Source organism: Melanostigma gelatinosum (genome assembly GCF_949748355.1).
Source record: "Melanostigma gelatinosum genome assembly, chromosome: 14".
Lineage (NCBI taxonomy): Eukaryota > Metazoa > Chordata > Actinopteri > Perciformes > Zoarcidae > Melanostigma > Melanostigma gelatinosum.
In genome coordinates, this window is record NC_136647.1 from 3,116,105 (window position 1) to 3,135,068 (window position 18,964).

At 46.0% G+C, this 18,964-nt stretch overlaps 1 protein-coding gene across 1 annotated transcript in view; it reads right to left on the minus strand.

The window, feature by feature from the left end:
* Positions 1 to 596: 596 nt before the first annotated feature.
* The window catches only part of fstl4 (follistatin-like 4), a gene marked incomplete at both ends in the record, with an annotated part of 145,465 nt that continues 127,097 nt past the window's right edge, over positions 597 to 18,964 (minus strand). Inside the window, 9 exons of the mRNA XM_079283103.1 lie at positions 597 to 1,299; positions 1,570 to 1,679; positions 5,967 to 6,074; positions 9,070 to 9,219; positions 10,753 to 10,871; positions 13,519 to 13,545; positions 14,168 to 14,302; positions 16,795 to 16,956; positions 18,745 to 18,865. Of these exons, the coding sequence (XP_079139229.1) occupies positions 597 to 1,299; positions 1,570 to 1,679; positions 5,967 to 6,074; positions 9,070 to 9,219; positions 10,753 to 10,871; positions 13,519 to 13,545; positions 14,168 to 14,302; positions 16,795 to 16,956; positions 18,745 to 18,865 (1,635 nt within the window). The remainder of the gene's footprint in view (positions 1,300 to 1,569; positions 1,680 to 5,966; positions 6,075 to 9,069; positions 9,220 to 10,752; positions 10,872 to 13,518; positions 13,546 to 14,167; positions 14,303 to 16,794; positions 16,957 to 18,744; positions 18,866 to 18,964) is intronic.

An 18,964-nucleotide genomic window follows, 5' to 3' on the forward strand; every position in this document is an offset into this window, starting at 1 on the left:
GGTATTACACGTGTGCAGAAAGCCAACCTCTGCCAGCATGAGGAGAATGAAAGCTTTCAGAGGGAGGAAACAGTACAATACCGTGACAGAGGCCAATAAACGGATGGGCTGGTAGCTTTTAGAAGGACTCAGAACACACACACACACTAAAGGCAGACAGGACGGACGGACGGTTTGTGGTGATTATATGCAGCACTGGTGAGAACGACAAACATTGTTGCGATAAACAGAATCGGAAAAGCTTTTTACTCTAAAAAAAGTGAGCATTGTGCATAGTTGGTTAATAACCCTCTCCAGGTGCCTATTTGCTGTGATAACATGGAAGGAAGTGCAATAATGTACAATTCTGTATAGTTGAGTGCACATAGATCACTGTTGCACTGACCGCCATTGACACTTTCTCCCAATAGAAATATCACAACAGGTTTTCTTAATGTTTTCTCAATTACTGTGTTTTTAAGTGTATTTTTCAGTCCCAGGGTTGAGTCCACAACTTCACATAAATCTTATAATAGGTCATTTGGCCTGAACTTTCCTTTTTTTTTAATACCATTTATGTCTGTCCCTAATCCTACGTCTCTGTCTTTCTGTTTGACTCATACCTCGCCGACCCAGACAACTGTGTTCCCTCTCTTGATGTCTGATACCTCGCAGTGTGGCGTTCTCTGTTTGCCGTTCAGGACAAAGAGGGACTCGGCCGACGGCGTCACCAGGTACTGTCCGAACAATCCGCTGGAGACCACCACTCGGTTGGGGCCTCCCCAGGGCCAGGCTCGGGGGGCCAGGGGCTCCTTGAGGCTCCGGAGAACCTCAGTGCGGCCCGAGGACAGATCGGCGAATAGCAGGTCCGTGCCTGAGCCCGAGGTGGCGACAACCACGTGCTGGTTGGACTCCGTGAAGGACGGCTGGAAAGCCAGATCAGAGACGGCGACAGGCTCGTCCAGCTCATGGCTCAGACCCAGCTCGCCCTGGAACGACACCGTCTGTACCATCAGCTTTGAGGTCTCCGGGTCAGGCGTCACAATGTAGCGGCCGTCCGGCGACACAAACGGCTGCCCTGTGATGTTGAGGTTTGGACCGGTCACCGTGTCCGTCACGCTGTCGATGAGGAGCTGCGGTGGGGCTCGGAGGCGGTTCTTGCTCTGGCACTGGACAAAGTAGAAGCCGCTCAGATGCGTGTAGGCCATGCTGACGGGTACGCAGCTGTAGTTCCTCAGGCTGATGGTCTTGACGCGGTGGAAGGTCTCCAGGTCGATCTTGTGCACCGCGGGTTCGTTTTTGAGGAAGACAAAGGCAAACCTAAATCGACAAAGGTCAAAAGAAAGGTTAATAGCCTTTCTAGGTTTGTAGGTCGCAGTGATTAACACACATCCAGACTCTCATTAGGATTCTCATCTGCTCTTTCCTCCTTCACTTCAGAGGGACATCCGTGACGAGTGAGCAATGAGGTCGCCTGTGTTTTAAGGGCGGCGGTGGCTGAATGTGGTGTGTGTGTGTGTGTGTGTGTGTGTGGGTGTGTGTGTGTGTGGGTGTGTGTGTGTGTGTGTGTGTGTGTGTGTGCCGTTTTACCTCACGTGGGTGATGATGAGGTTGGTTGGAGGAATGAAGAAGTCGCTGACCCTCTGGAACGTTGTGCGGATGGCGTGATGTACTTCTCCCACACTGGCTTGAGGGATGACCTGTGGACATGCACAGTACAGCATTAATATTAAATACCTAGAATATAACAACGACAAGTGAAGTTTTACATTTTAAATTCTATCGGCAGCAGAGGAAGAAAAGGATCGAGTCTGTGTTCAAACACTGAGTTTGGACCAAAGATGTTCACCATCCCAGCGCTGCACAATACTCATTCATGAGACAAAACAAATATAAACTAATCACTGAAGGGAAAACCAATAAATGAGACATGATTTCTGAACATTGTTATCAAATAAAGATTGAGTTTTCGTGTTGGCTTCGCCATGGGGCTGCACCGAATCTCATTTTTTGACATTTAAAACTTTGAATGAGGTTTTCCAATCAAGCTGTCGTCATATTGCACGACGTTATCACCCTGAAACATGGGCCAATATGATTTCCGGTTATTGCGGTTATAATGAATGTAGAGGTGACGCAGTGAGAATGTGGTTTTTGAAAGAATAAACGGCAGCAATTATGGACCGAACATTCTGTTAGATATGTTGTTAACGTTGGAAATGATCATTGTATTTATACCACTAATAATGAGGTGAAAGGTCACGCTTCTCAAAGTTATTAATACAGTAATTTGACCTATTAAAGCCCTACTTTTTCACATTTTATTTTGATCACCATCAGCTGAGGACCTTTTCTCGTTGGTCTCAGAAGCATCGTCTGTTCATTAAATGTTAATTTAGAAACAGCAGATTGATGATGTAGCTTGTTTATGTTTCAGCTATTGAACTAATTAGGGATCCCTACTTTTGAAACTCAAATATCAGCATCGACCTGGTGGTCCTGCTCAAAGAGGATCTTCCTGCTGTGACGTTTTATGCTTCATCAGAATAAAGGCTCGTATCTCGGGTCCTAACAGCCGGAGCTCGTTCAGGTGACATGCCCATGTATCCCGGAAGAGACAAACATCTGTAGCGTACGACTTGGGCCGACGAGACGTGGCCCCACCTCAGTTCTCTGATAAAGCATCGTATTCAAAGATGGTCGTCTTACACGATAACAGCCCCATCTCTCATGTCATACACCTGGCACTGAGTCAGCACGTTTGTAAAGGCTGGGAGTGCACACGCACACTTGTGATGATGCACCGCCTCGTCCATGACACACGCTTCATCGCGCATGCCTGAATGATCAGGTCACAGTCCAGGACAAGTGAGGTTGTTTGTGGGACCGATGCAGGACTGCATTTATTAAAAGCAAGCGGTCACACTCGGCTGCTGCTCGCAGAGTAGAAGCAGCTCTTTACCCTCCGACGTTACACGCTTCATAGATTCTCTGAGAAACTCGGCTCTCGCTTCAGACACCTCTGCAGATGTTGCTGCAGAGCGTCTTGAACATTGTTTCAACAGCAGAGAACTGAGCGAAAAATCTACTTTGATGTCAACGCCTCCGCGTCTCCACACTCATCTCCACACTCCTCCCTCACAACTGTCACATGCAAGGCACTAAATAGAGCACTTTAAGGTGCAGAGTTGTTGCTTTTGCTGCTCAACAACGCTCTCTCTCTCCTCTAGCTCATCCATTTCTAACCAAATAGATCTGCCGGTGATTTGGTTCTGACAGTGACTGTTGAGTAGCTTTGTGTTTACTCTCCTATCGAACTAGAGAGCACCATTATAAGATGGGACTCCTCACATGCTCCAGCGTAGATGTGTTATTTAGAGAATTCATAAAAAGGCATAACCCGAACACTGCACTATCAGAATTACTCGTCTAGTCGCTGCAGGGGAGCAATAAAGCACGTGATGGAGTCCCTGGAGGACTCCTGTTGCTCAACATCAATGCAGAATGTTGAAACTAAAATGAATACTTTGTACATCATATATTTATAGATGCGTGACAAAGAAAGAGACAGATGTTTGCTGACATGCACATCAGATACTCATGTGTTATACTCACATACTAAATGAATTAGTTGCCTTCCAACGTCTGCAGATTCACTTATTCTTTCATCAGATATCGATTGATGTGTTTTTACTTTATCGGACAGTTTACGGTAAAATAAAGGCAGCAAAGGTGACAGGACGGAACCTCGGGACACTGCAGTTATATGATGTGCGTCTTCATCACCAGGCCACCAGATGCCCCTGATTTAAATCGTAAGCGTCCTGTTAGTCGACAGTTAGTGAGGTGGCGAGATGAATGGGGAGAAAGACAGCCGGACGATGCGGTGTCCCTGTGTGCCCGCGAGTTAAACGTCTTCTTGGCACGGAGATGGACCGACTGACTGAAAGGCCACGTTTCTCTCTGCCCGGCGGAGATCCCTCCATTTCTCTCCTCTAATGAATTGACAATCAGCCTCCCTCTGATGTTTACTCAGAGATATTGAGCCATCCTAAAACTCGGCATGCTTAGAAACACCACGCGCACCGAGCTGAGCGTACACATCGCGGGCGCACACGTTGACATTCGCGGACACGGACGCGTGTACGAGCCGCCGAGGCGAGGCGGCGACGGGCTGCTGCCGAACAGGTCAATTCCTTTCAGTCCAAACGATAATGACATTATCACAGCGTTTATTTGTGGTGTGATCCATGTGGCCTCCAATCCCATTACGCAGTTTCCCCGCAATTGCATTTTTGAGTGATTCATCCCCTGCTCGCTAATTATTCATTACTCCTGAAGAAGTGCAGGAAGTGAGTAAAATGAAAAACACAAAAATGTGTTTTTCCGCGGTTCAGGCAGCAGCCACCAATGTTATGCAAAGCTGCTCCCTGTACTCTGATTCTTTCCAAATTATAGGAGGAGAAAATTGTTTCGTCTGTGATGAAAAACACATTTTCACAGAATTTTCTGCTTCATTTATGATTATAACCTCTGAGAGAAGTTTAAAAACAACTCGCAACACAAACGCCACAAGTGCACACCTTAACTGGGACACACACATCATTTCATCTTTGCTGACAAGGCATTCTCGCACGCACACGCACACGCGCACACACACACACACACACACACACACACACACACACACACACACACACACACACACACACACACACTTGGCCATGCAGATTGTTGAAGCCCACACACAGCTGTCACTGCTCGTTGTTGCCAGACCATAGTGACACCTTTAGATCCAAAACAAGCTTTTTTTTAAAGAATTTTTTTTTTTAAAAATTGTTTAAAATGGAATCACAAAGAATGTTATTTCGGGACAATTTGACAAACAACTGCATCATTAACAGCTACACGACCACTGATTAAGATAAATAATGTCCGCATGAAACCAACAATGCAAACAGCACTGAACGCATGAATTGAAGTGATTTTCTGAATGTCAGATGAGTCATTCCACTGCACAGATCCTCTGAAGAGTCGTACATTTGATCGTGTGTGTCATAGACTCGGCAATCCCTGAACAGGAAAGACTGAACACAACACCTCACATGATTGTAATGGGATCCGTCCCTCCAGTGGGACAAAGCAGCACAATAAACATGTTTGTGCCTATTACTGAGATTACGATGGGATCCCTTGGTGACTTGGTGTCCTCCACTGTTGCGAACACACACATATAAATACATAAAACCAGCATCATGCCTCTCCCCCGGGGCCCCGCTCTGTTCGCTTCCCTCTCCCCTCCACCTCCTCTCTCTTCCCCCGCCTCACCCGATCCCCCGAGGTGGATTAAATACAACCACACCTGTGATCATTTCTCACTCGTGAAGCCTCCAACGCCAGCGGTCCGAAGGGACGCCGGGCACCAGCCGACAGCGCCGCAGCTGTGAATTGCTGTTTTGCTGTCTTGGTAAATGTTGTAAACCAAACATGGATGAGAGACTCATCACATGACGCGGACACGCAGCAACACAGCGGAGCTCCATTGGTAGTTATGAGGCTCTGTTTCCCCCGCTTGGTGGATTGTCTACAGTTCATATAGATTATATTCTTCCCGGAAAATAATCGCTCACAAATACAACCACAGAACAAGTAGGCGTGTGTTGGTAATAACACGATAATAAAGGACTGTTTTACACTTCTGAAGCTGCACTCGGCTCGATCTTCAGCAGATAATCACCAGCCTGATAGAAACAATGAGGCTGCAGTGGAGACGAACTTCCTGCACTGGAATCAACACATTCATTACATTTTCCAAAAAGTGGATTCTAGTTTTGGATTCGTTTACGAAAACAATCTTCTGCAAACAGGAAAGGAGGAACCAGTAACAAGCAACCACTGTAAACGTGTCGTCATCTCTTGATGTTTCTATCTACTGCAGCTTTATGATCCATCTTTGACTTTGTAGAGAAAACTACCAGCGTGCTTACCTGAAGAGTTGGGTGTGTTCTGTCCATGTCCCCCCACGTTAGGACCCACACCTGGTCATGTGACTTGTCATAGCGCATCTTGACTGGAAAGGGATCTGTTGTTACAGCCTGGGAGAGATGGACAGAGCGAGGAACACATTAGACAAACTCTTCTTCAGCTCAATTCAAATTGAACGAAACGTTGTTGGAGAAAGGTTGTTCTGTCTTTAAATGAAGTAAAGATAATTAACGTACGACATATAATATCAATATTAACGACATATTAGAAGGATCCGTTCTGTGGAGACGTGTTCAGTGATAAACCGTCTCAGTCGTAACAGGTCGACTGTCAACTGGAACCCTTTTCTTCCGTGTTTATTTTGTTTTATTCATTTCTATTGTATATGTTGTGTTTGCTTATGTATGCACTGTGTTAACAGTCGGTGATGATAATAACAGGATGTTTGAATCACAGATTGTTTCAATATGTATTGACACAATAAATATAAATAAATAAATCAAAGTTATACTGCCAAAAACAAAAGTTGATCAATGTTAAATATCAACTAAACACTGTTATATGTAAGGAAGTGGAATCTGGAATGATTAGCTTGTTGTTGGTCCATATTGTGCGCACAAATTCTTCAACAATCAAATTTGAGCAATCCTTATCTAAAACCATGCCAAACAATCAAACCTCAGTCTCTGTGCTGCTCTCAAATGAACAAACAGCAGTTCTGCAAACCTAACAACCAGCCGTAGCAACGGGGAGTCCCCAGCGTGAGCTGTGGTTCAACCAGTGAGATCAGCAACATCCTCCATGTTCAAGCACGCACACAAAGGAGACTTCTAAAGGAGATATTTGACAAAATAATGGAAAAACGCATTTGTAAGAACTGCAAATGTGAAGAGGACCACGGGCCAGTTTCCAGAAATCAATTCTGCGAACGTTGATTCCACGCAATTTCACAGATGACTCAATTGGAAATGTATCTGCAATTTGCTGCAGTCCTCCTGCATGAATGCGTTGTAAGTATGGAGCTTGCTGTAATGATTTAAACGTGTTGCAACGATTGGGTGAAACAAACCCAGCACTCTACCCGACCTATTAAACACGCTGGGGGGGGTAACACCTCTCGATGGAATGGAGGACGGAGGTGCAAGTGCCAGAAACTGAAAGGAAAACGTTGACAGCATGTGCACTTTCACTGCGTTTCTGCTGGAGAGGTTTTTAGTGAAGACGTCTGACACACATCAGGTGAAATAACAGAACGAATACAGAATAACGTGCAGACAAAGTGAAAGGGAGAAAGGGAAGAGAAGCGCGGAAACCGTCGAGCGATGTGGAGGTGGGGTGTGTTCAACCTCAGGTCTGCTGCAATGTCAACAAGGAATAACACAATCCATTACGCTGCTTCTGGCCGAGCGGAGCGAGACCACGAGCTCTGTGTTCAGTAACGGGAGGTCCAGCCCTCCGCTCGGCACCGGCCAGCCAAGTGTCCACTCAGCATATGTGTGTGTGTACACTGGTGGAGATGGTGGACGGCGTGTCCGCGTTAGTCTGCGTTTAGCTCTCTCTAGTGTCTGCTGGAAATCAGGAAAAGGAAGAGAACTTTTCACCAGAGGTAGAAAGAACAGCTGAGCTCGATGGAGCTCCTGTTCATGTGGCATCGATTGTGTTTTTTCCTCCCTAATACCGATGACACTTTCTTCGTTGTTACAGTCAAAGTGTATGACTAAAGACAATAAGGTTGGGTGTATTCCTACAAATAAACCTTCTGGTGTAATCTCACACTTCATAAGGCCACTGTGTTTGCTCTCCTCTGTGAGCATAATTAATGCAGCATTCTGACTTTACCATCTAGAAATGTAATTAATTGTTGTGTCCACGCATTCCTTCTGTCAGTATATGAAGTGCATTCACTGTATGCCGTCTTCTTTTAAAGGCCATTGTTGAAAGGAAGCTACAAGCTTTGTAAAAACAACCCAAATGGCTTTGAAATAACAGAGAGAGAGAAGAAAGGAAAAAAGAGGAGGATGCATTAACCTCCTGCACCCAAAGGCCAGGGAGGGTCTCCGAGAAGGAGAGAGGGGGCGAGGCAAGAGAGCGATCGGGCGATCGAGGGCAGAGGGCAGTTTCACAGCGCTGGATGGGGGAAGAGAGGAAGAGGGGCAGCCGGTGGGCAGCAACACACCGAGAGGTCTCGACCTGAACTCCAACTGTTGTGCCAGAGAGACACGACTCTGCTTCTCCTCTCATGATATCGCTTCACATTCTTTTGGTTTTCATGTGAGAATAAGACTTACATTACAACAATCTTTGCGTTAATTTTCCTCAGACGTTGACTAATCTCCCTTCTCCTCTGCCGCCTCCCGTTCCTCTCATCCCGTTCCTCAGTATTGATGATGTTGACCCTGGAAGAACACCTGAGGGATTCAGTCTCTAAACAGCCGTTACAGGCAAGATGGATGGCGAGGCAGCCGGCACCCACCTGGGCACCATATTGTTTCCAGCGCTCGAGGTGCACTTGATTTATCTCCCCTTGCATGTGGTCTCCTTACGCCAGCGGCAGTTCAACAGCGGTGAATGGAACGCACTGTTTGACTTGTAGCCAAACATTGGCTGCGTGGATGTAAATCGACTGGATGTGCTTCTCCGGTTTCAATGCATCCAACTTTTCTTTCCCCCCCCCAAAGACTTGGGCCAGAATTCAATTGAGCTCTCGACACTGGAGAAAAGCAGCACTAGGTATGATTTTACGACACAAATATATCTTCTTTTATCATTTTAAATCATTTAATGGCACCGCAAAAGATGAAAGCATTGCATCTCACCTGTCCAGCAGCTTACAATGAAAACTCTTCACCACTCAAAGTGTCAGACTGATGCTGAAGTTATGTGTTGCATTAATGTGCACTGTCCCTGGTAAATGAATGAATCAGTAAATAAGTAAGAGTGGAGGTTTGAAAGAGCGCAGACAGCGGCAGCAGAGAGCACTTTAACCGGACAACAGATGAATGCACAGGTTTCCACAGACGTTTCATAGCGTCAGTCTATGAATCATCCCCGAGATGATCGGACTCTTTGCTGTGTTTGACAGACACGGATAACGGCTCCACCCACCTGCACCACCTTCTGTGCTTGAGTGTCGACGACCAGCAGCCGGCTGAGGAGGGGCTGGGTCACGTAGATGTACTTATCCCTGATGTTGACTGCTGAGGACCACACGCAGTGCTGAGGTGACACCCCCTCCCCTTTAGGGCACATCTCCTCCTGGGGGAGAAGCAAACAGAGAGCAGAGAGGACGATGGGAGGAAGACGAGAGCAGCAGAGGGAGGAGAAGGTTGGCAAGATCTCCTGCTGTGTCATAGATCAGCAGGACGATGCTCTTTACTCCGTCAAGCCTCCAACAATTCAAGCATTTATTTGCATTACTTGCTTCTTGTACACATACATGTAGCTTTTATTGTGACGTCCCATTTGATGTTTTAATAACCACTGAAAACAGTTCATTGCATTGGAGAGCAAGTTCATAATTAAGCCTATTTGTGCCATATTAAGGGGTAAGATCTGGATCTATCAGTTATTTTAATTATTGATTCATTCATTCATTGTTTAATCCATACATTTAAAAAAGGCTAAACGCACAGAGCCCACGGTGTGGATTTCTTGTTTTGAATGAGCCTCAAGATGAACTCATTTGATCACTCAGTGCAGCACTAATGCTGTTTATACAGTTATATTGGAAAACTTTTGAATTAATGTGAAGTAAGGCAACGTTATACGTAACACACCTCCAAACAAAAAGGTGCTTCAAAGAGCTTGATGTGATCCATGAAAGGCATTTAGACAAGATATAAAAAACACAAACATATCGCCTCTCCAGGCTCTGCAGCCTGCTGTCTTTGCTGACAAGGCATTCTCACACACACACACACACACACACACACACACACACACACACACACACACACACACACACACACACACACACACACACACACACACACACACACACACACACACACACACACACGCACAGGTTATGTTTCAAGAGTTTCCACCTCACCAAAGTGGAGAAACTGCTGTTTACAGCAGGACGCGGCGAACACACGGCTTATTGACTTTGTATTGATCTCTAATACGATTACAGGATCCTGTAAAACCCAAATCCCTCAGAGGAACAAGCCACTCTTACCATCTCAAGCCCATTGCTCTGTGAGAGGGATGTTCTCCGGTGGATTAACAACCTCAGGGTGGTGGTGTAGACTCTATGCAGTCTATACAGCTGACTAATGGACACAAGTAATCCCATTACATCAGTAAGGCGAGGAGCCCCACGCTGACAACAGGGAGGGGCAGAGAGGGAAGGATGGCCTTCATTGTGCTGGCAATTTCCTTCCACCCTAAAACTGAATAACAGAATAACAGTTCTGTGCCTCGAGTAAATGAGGTGGTGGTTGGTTTGAGCATGAAACCTCCTTCCTTGCTGAGCTTGTTTGGAATATGCTACCAAAACCTAATTAGACCTATTACTGCCTGAGCAGGATGCTCAGCGGTGCACCTGATGTGTCATGATTGTTTGAGTGCATGTAGAAAACAAAGTGACATCTTTGACTTGGTTTTGAAAGGCAGCAGCTCAGCAGTTACAGATGCCGCCACCCTAAAATCTATTCAGGAACATATGGAGGGATTTTTAGACTGAAATACAGGCTCCTCAAGTCAATACATGGCCTTTGTGTAATCGACTTTAATCCTATGGAATCTACTAGTACAAAATAGAAAAAAGACATAACGTGCACTTACATAGGTAGCAACGATCCTCTCTGTCCGCTTCATGTGTCTGCGTATCTCACATTCACTGGGCTGAAGGACGGTGATGCCCTCATCGGAGAACACGTAGAACATGTTCCCCACACTCAGCCCTGGAGGAGAACACGGGCAGACATGGAACCGTTGACAAATGCTCGTCAAAAAAAAAGGGCAACAAATACAAATGAACAAAACAGCAGAAAATCCCGGCTCCCATCTTATCTGACATTTTTGACATTTCAATTTCCCCGCCGGAGGACGTACACAGCGAGGACGCTGCTAGCATGCTGTCGCGTTGGCCGGGATGGGCAGCGTGCGGCTGCTAGCCGTTACAAAGGGCCCTGTCAGCAACATGTCCACAGCATCCTGTAACATGTCCACAGCATCCTGTAGCATGTCCACAGCATCCTGTAACATGTCCACAGCATCCTGTAACATGTCCACAGCATCCTGTAGCATGTCCACAGCATCCTGTAACATGTCCACAGCATCCTGTAGCATGTCCACAGCATCCTGTAACATGTCCACAGCATCCTGTAGCATGTCCACAGCATCCTGTAGCATGTCCACAGCATCCTGTAACATGTCCACAGCATCCTGTAACATGTCCACAGCATCCTGTAACATGTCCACAGCATCCTGTAGCATGTCCACAGCATCCTGTAACATGTCCACAGCATCCTGTAGCATGTCCACAGCATCCTGTAACATGTCCACAGCATCCTGTAGCATGTCCACAGCATCCTGTAACATGTCCACAGCATCCTGTAGCATGTCCACAGCATCCTGTAACATGTCCACAGCATCCTGTAGCATGTCCACAGCATCCTGTAACATGTCCACAGCATCCTGTAACATGTCCACAGCATCCTGTAACATGTCCACAGCATCCTGTAACATGTCCACAGCATCCTGTAACATGTCCACAGCATCCTGCAACATGTCCACAGCATCCTGTAACATGTCCACTGCATCCTGTAACATGTCCACAGCATCCTGTAGCATGTCCACAGCATCCTGTAACATGTCCACAGCATCCTGTAGCATGTCCACAGCATCCTGTAACATGTCCACAGCATCCTGTAGCATGTCCACAGCATCCTGTAACATGTCCACAGCATCCTGTAACATGTCCACAGCATCCTGTAGCATGTCCACAGCATCCTGTAACATGTCCACAGCATCCTGTAGCATGTCCACAGCATCCTGTAACATGTCCACAGCATCCTGTAACATGTCCACAGCATCCTGCAACATGTCCACAGCATCCTGTAGCATGTCCACAGCATCCTGTAACATGTCCACAGCATCCTGTAACATGTCCACAGCATCCTGCAACATGTCCACAGCATCCTGTAGCATGTCCACAGCATCCTGTAACATGTCCACAGCATCCTGTAGCATGTCCACAGCATCCTGTAACATGTCCACTGCATCCTGTAACATGTCCACAGCATCCTGTAGCATGTCCACAGCATCCTGTAACATGTCCACAGCATCCTGTAGCATGTCCACAGCATCCTGTAACATGTCCACAGCATCCTGTAGCATGTCCACAGCATCCTGTAACATGTCCACAGCATCCTGTAACATGTCCACAGCATCCTGTAACATGTCCACAGCATCCTGTAACATGTCCACAGCATCCTGTAGCATGTCCACAGCATCCTGTAGCATGTCCACAGCATCCTGTAACATGTCCACAGCATCCTGTAACATGTCCACAGCATCCTGTAACATGTCCACAGCATCCTGTAGCATGTCCACATCATCCTGTAACATGTCCACAGCATCCTGTAGCATGTCCACAGCATCCTGTAGCATGTCCACAGCATCCTGTAACATGTCCACAGCATCCTGTAACATGTCCACAGCATCCTGTAGCATGTCCACAGCATCCTGTAGCATGTCCACAGCATCCTGTAGCATGTCCACAGCATCCTGTAACATGTCCACAGCATCCTGTAGCAGGAGCCGTCAAATTAAAGGCGCCGTCTCTTCGAGGGAACGACTCACTTCTCGTTCTGTAAACAGCCGCTGAAGAGTTAGCGAGGATCAGAGTCTGACGTTGAGGCATTTGGATGAGCAACACGCTCCTTACAGCCGTCGGGGATTCATCACGTGAGCGTGAGCACATTAACAGGCTTGCGTGGACTAAAACCATCACGATGATTGATTTGTTGGGCCGTTAAGACGTATTTCTGCACTATAATGCTGCGAGATTTACAGAGTACACGGGAGAACTTCAAAAACATATATATATTCATGCATTCATGTGTGAATACAGAGACGAGCTGACACACAACACACACATTGTGCTAATGAAGGAACTCACAGTGCTCACCGCTCTAAACCGCTGTAAAGCTGCTGTGTGATGTGTACGAAGCAGATCGTGTTTGTATTGCACTCTGCGGTGGCACAACTGTTCTTGATGATGTGGTAATAGTATATATATGTTGATATATATATATATATATTATATCGTACAAAGACAGGATACTGCTGAAAACCACAGGGTTGTTTTCCTTGTGGTGAACACTGGGTGAATGCTTGAAACGCGCCGGGCATGCACGGAGGAAAGCCATTCTTGTAAAGTAAAGTTTTTGCTGGAGAGAAAACATCGTTGATGCTTTCGGAGAGTACGGCAAAACATCTTGGAAAGCGTACAGGCATCACGCTGCAGGCCCCGAAGAGCCACAACAACATGCCCTCCCATATCTTCCACTGCAACGAGAGCACAACACAACTGCCATGTATTACCTTCTTCTCTCCACAGAATGTTTGCAACTGCAGATTCAGCCATCGAGGAACAGACCGGAGAAGAGAGGAGAACATGAAATCACCATGTGGGGAAAAAAAGAGACAATTCTTCCAAGAAACAAGACAAATCATATCCGACAGCTACAAAATGTTCCTCGCCGCTTGTGACGGGATCATATTTCTTCCTAAATCGAGAGATCGCTCAGTAGTCATCGATTATTCTGTTCAACTTCATCAGCTCTTTCTGGGTGGCGATGTTAACGTGTGACTCGTCACAATGATGCAATCTACTGAAAGACCAAACATCAAAGACACATCAAATATGTGAGTGCCTGTCCCCCGCTATGAATTATGGGATAAAATGAGAAACTAGTGCTGCGTGACTCCCCACATCTGTTAGGTTGGGGTATTGTCGAACTGATATTGTGTCGTCTGATTTTACCATAACTAAAAGAGGCTTTGTGTGAAGTACATCACTTAAATACTACTTACAATTACGTCTACCAGGCAGCCGTGCCAGCAGGGTTTACAGCAGTGTCACTTCTGCTTTAAGAAGACTTCTTCTTGGCATTCTCTTTGACAGATATCATGTTCCTTATTTCTTTTTGTACCTTTCCACAGTAAGAGTTGAAGTCTGACAATGACTCACGTGTCTTCTTGGCCGAGTCTTCGACAAACAGAGAGGAGATGTCCTCGTCCACTCCCACCTCGTTCTTGGCGATGCACGTGTAGGCGCCGGTGTCCTCGTACCGGACGCTGCCAATCAAGAGCTCACTTGCATTCGCTGCAGGAAGAGAGGAAGACATGCGTTACTGTCACAGAGTGTTGTCGCTGCAGTATTTGAAATCCTTGTCGGGTACACTTCTTATACATGTGGAGATAATGTGCTGAGTGAGATTCATGATCAACCTTAGACGCACGACACATATCTGGACCAGACCTACTGGGAATGATGCGCTTTTTTTCCACAAGAAATGTAAAAAAACGAAATAAAAACATAATTCAGGATTTAGAGTTGTAGCTTTTATTTTTCCTGTTTAGTTAAAAAAGGGAAGATTTGCCAATTTTCAATCAGTTTTGGGTGGTATGTGCAAATGAAAAACCTGAAATATTTTACTTCAACAAGACAACATACAACAAACATGCAACATACAACAACAAAAGCCTTTTTGCCTTCCAGGTGAAGTCTAGTTCCACACTTATTTTCCACACCGTACAAAGCTGCATTGTTTGAGTTGCAGCTGTGCGTGAGGTTAGATGGAGGTGAAAGGTGACGTGGCTCTCTGACGCTTGCTGTAGCATCGAGCTCTGTGATGTACAGCTGCACTCTGACCTTCCCTGTACTGCATGCAGCACGACATTGAACACAAAGCACTTCACAGCAGGGGGGGGGGGATGAAAGCTTCAGTTTCCCTCTTTCTCTACGTCTCTTGAAGTATCTACAGCATCAACTCTCCCGCTCTTAGGCTCTCCATCCTGTTGGATTTCTTCTTTTCTACTTGAAACTAAAAGCTCACAAACTGTGAGTGCTCGTCTTCCTGCAGGAACAATATTCAGCAAACGGTAATAAAGCTTACGCTTGCAAATGTTACTCTCTTTTTCTTATGTTGAAAGCGACCACCAGCCTCTAATTTATGCCTGCTGGGTTGTAAAATAACAAGACGTTACAGAAGTTGACGCAAAGCGTTTCACATTCGTGAAATGTCTTCTGGATTCTGAGAGTAATTCTCTTTTGTCCGAGGAAAAATGTGAAATGCTTTGAAGTGAAAAGTGCCTTGAAGCAGGCCTTCATAGAGCGAGACACCGCTTTAATCACTTCTAATTCATAATTACGTTCTGATCAATTGATGTTGAAAACCACTGAATCAACCATTCATTAAATTAGTCTTTTTATCCTTTCTTTGCAAGCTTGTAGCAGTTCCTGATGACTTGGAGTGAGGTCTTCTTTACCGGCTTATTACTGAAACAAACTGCAGCATGTTTTGGGTGCCCAGTTATGGCTGCATGCTCAAGGACCTCTTGGGTTTGTGGTACCGCCTTCTGATTTATTCTGTCATTGACTGCACGCTGACTCCTCATTCACTCCTCCGAACTGGCCCCCGGCCGGTAGGGGCAGCGATCGATAACACAGCTGAGTGCATCGCCGCTACTCTGCACCCACACAGTGGGGAGAACAGAGTTTGCTCGCTTTTAGTGTTTCGGGTGGTGTGTGTGGCTAACAGCTAACAGCTAACGGAGCTCCCAGCACACGCACTGCAGAGTACGTTGCCGCCACTCAGTCGCTGCTACGCGGGCAGACAGCTTGCTGAGTTCAATTTAGTTTTTGCCAATTTTCTGCATACATCGCATCTTGTTTTAAAAGTGTATTTTAAAATGTCTTACAGCACATTCGTGTCTCGACGGGCTTTGATAATTGTGGGTTGTATTCATTGAAATCACACAACACAGCAGTGGTCGTTGCAGACACACCTGGTGGACATCTGCGCTCTGCTGAGTGCACCTTTCACGTCTGTATTTCACCGCTGACATTATATGTGATGCGCGGCGGTGAAAGCGCAAATCACACCTTGTCTGTGCTTTGGATTCTTTTGAATCATGGCTGGATAAAAATGGTAATATAAACTACTTAATCTACAATTTCCACTCTCATCTTTTCACTGAACTTAATGTTGTTCATGTAAACACCGCTGAGTAGAACTCCTGCCGCATTAGATGGCAAATCTGAAACGGTAGCCACGGCAGTGTTTCTGTGTTGGTGAACCTCGCAGCACCTCCCATGTTTGAGTGTCTGAGGGTTGATAACAGGCTATTACCACAGGTAATGACCCGCACAGCCAATAAACTCTCCCTTACTGAGAACTAGGCCATCAAAAGAAAAGTCACGCTCCACTCTGCTCCGTCTCGCTGATATTGTGAGTGTCTTCCAGCCTGGACGAGTGGCTGCCATCGCCTCACACACAGTATATTTCCTTTTATTTTTACTCTCTCAATCTCCCTTTTCATTCACCGCTCAAGTATGTTTGTCAAGGGAACAAAACAAAGACAGTTGAAGAAGGTCACCGCAATCTTGGTTTCATCACCTCGGTATGGAATGCAAATGAATGAAAAGCACAACAACATATTACCGCTGGTTTTTAATAAAAAAGGAGTTAGCGCCACAGAACAGCAGCTTGATTTTCAAGCTCCAACGTGCTAAGTCTAAGTTGAACCGCACAGTATGTGCTCAAATGTATAATATGCTGACAGCACTTCCCAAAATAATCAAAACCTCCTCACCGATGAGAGAGAGCTGTTTGGAGGATCTGGGCAGCAGGTCCATGCCGTTCTTCAGCCAGAGCAGTTTGGGATTGGGGATGCCGTCGGCGTGGCAGTGGAGGCTGGCAGAGACACCGGGCTCCTGGGCCTGCGTCTCTGGATAGACCAGGATCACCGGAGGGACTGGACGCACAAACACAAACAACCAACGACACAAACAGGGAGAGAGAGGAGGGGCGAGTGAAAACCTAATTACACACTGTTTCATGGGAACTCCTGGGGGAACACAGCACAAACACCCACACACGCAGTGGGCAGGGAGGCATTTGTCTCACCCCAGCATGAAATATACATTCTCACATAACAAGAATCCAAGAGCTCCGGGGCTGCTTTATTACGGCTCGAGTCCTGCATGAAATAGATGTTGGACGTATCTACCACTTACCTCCTCCTCCGGGGAGAAGACCGCAAAGGAACGTGGAGGAATCGGGGGGGGGGGGGGGGGGGGGGATATGAGGTAATAGTTTACAGGAACAGGTAAGACGTCGTTCTCTGGTTTTGATGCAGGGCACCTTTAAACATCGGGGCTGACGCCAAAATCTTCGAAAAGTCCAAAATATGAAAACAAATGTGTGGACAACAACTTTGCTTTTTCTTCATTAATCATCTCGAGACTACAGATTAAAAACTTCTTTTTAAAATGCTAAAATGATTATTTCATGCCAGTAATTATCGTTTATGTGTGTCGGCTGAAAATAATCCACATCGTGCGTCTCTTGATAACAGCTCAGACAGGACAAGGCCCTTATCCAGATGATTAATATGAGCAAGGCAGTGCTTTGATACGTTTAGCCTGAAATCAGTGCGAGTGTAGCTTTCAGATGTATTGTAGCTTAAGTAGCTTCTCTCCACTCAATGGAATCGAGTGAATGTGCTGCATGCACTCTCAGGTCTTCAGCCTCATGTATATGCAGCGGTGTTGTGTTTCATGGCACATGATTCGCTTTGATGCAACGCGTTGACAGTTGTGAGCTGTGTGGATACTTTCTAATCGTCACACTGAAGCTCAGCTTCATCACAGAGGACCAGCGACAGCACATCGTGTGGAGAAGCTGTGTAACGGTAAAACAAGTGCTGAAAGGATTCATCGATTGCTGGTTCAACAGAAAATGAATCCGCGACCATTTTGACAGTGAGTGTTTTCTTGATGTTATTACCCTTTAGTCTGTGGTTTGCACACGTTGTGTCTTGTTCTTATCGCTCCCTGTTGTTGTAACTACTGTGTGAAACAGCATATAGAATATTTACTGAAAGACAGAGTTGGAATCTGGGAAAAAAGCAGTTTTGTTCTTTCTGTTAAAATGATATCCTGAAAGCAATCAACAATAAGCCCGTCCAATCATTTCATTCGGCCCCAATTGAGTTGAATTGTGAGTACTAACAATAGTTTTGGGAGGAAACACACACACATAGGATTACATGCTCACGTGAGTCTGATCTTGAGTACATGTTCCGTCTCAACAGCATTAAAATGTCTTTTGCGGCTTTTTAGTGGTTGTGATACAGACGCACAATTAGCCAAATCTACTGAACAAACACACGCGCGAAGCCTGAACATTGCCAGCGGCAGAATTACTGTGTGTTGTATTGATTTACATGTAGAAGAATCCACCACAGCAACTGTGTTGTTTGCTGTTTTTTAGTGTTCCATACAGTATATGGATGGGACACAATAGCCTGATTACAAAGGTCGGGAACCACACATGACAATGTTGCACTCAATAAATCTATGGTATGCTTTTGTTTCCAGACATTTCAATCAACAGAATGTCGGCTTAATTGCCTTCGAGACAGACACGGGCGCTGACAGTAAGTAGATAAACATCTCCTCACCTGGGAACCACAGAGCAGCACAGATAAAACCAAAGCACTTTGTCCCCCACCGTAAGTAAGAAAGGAGCCACTACTGACCGTTCACCTGCAGCACATGCGTCTGATGGAGGTCCTCGTAGCCGTAGGCATGGCAACTGTAGTTCCCCATGTGGATGGTTGTCACCTTGGTGATGTACAGGGAACCATCGTCTCCAAAGTCCTGTAATACGGGAAAGAGATGGAGGAAGGAAATCAAGTGAAGAAAGAAGAGGCGGGAGGAGGAAGAACAAGAGGTGCAGCGGAGGGAATAGTGGTGAAG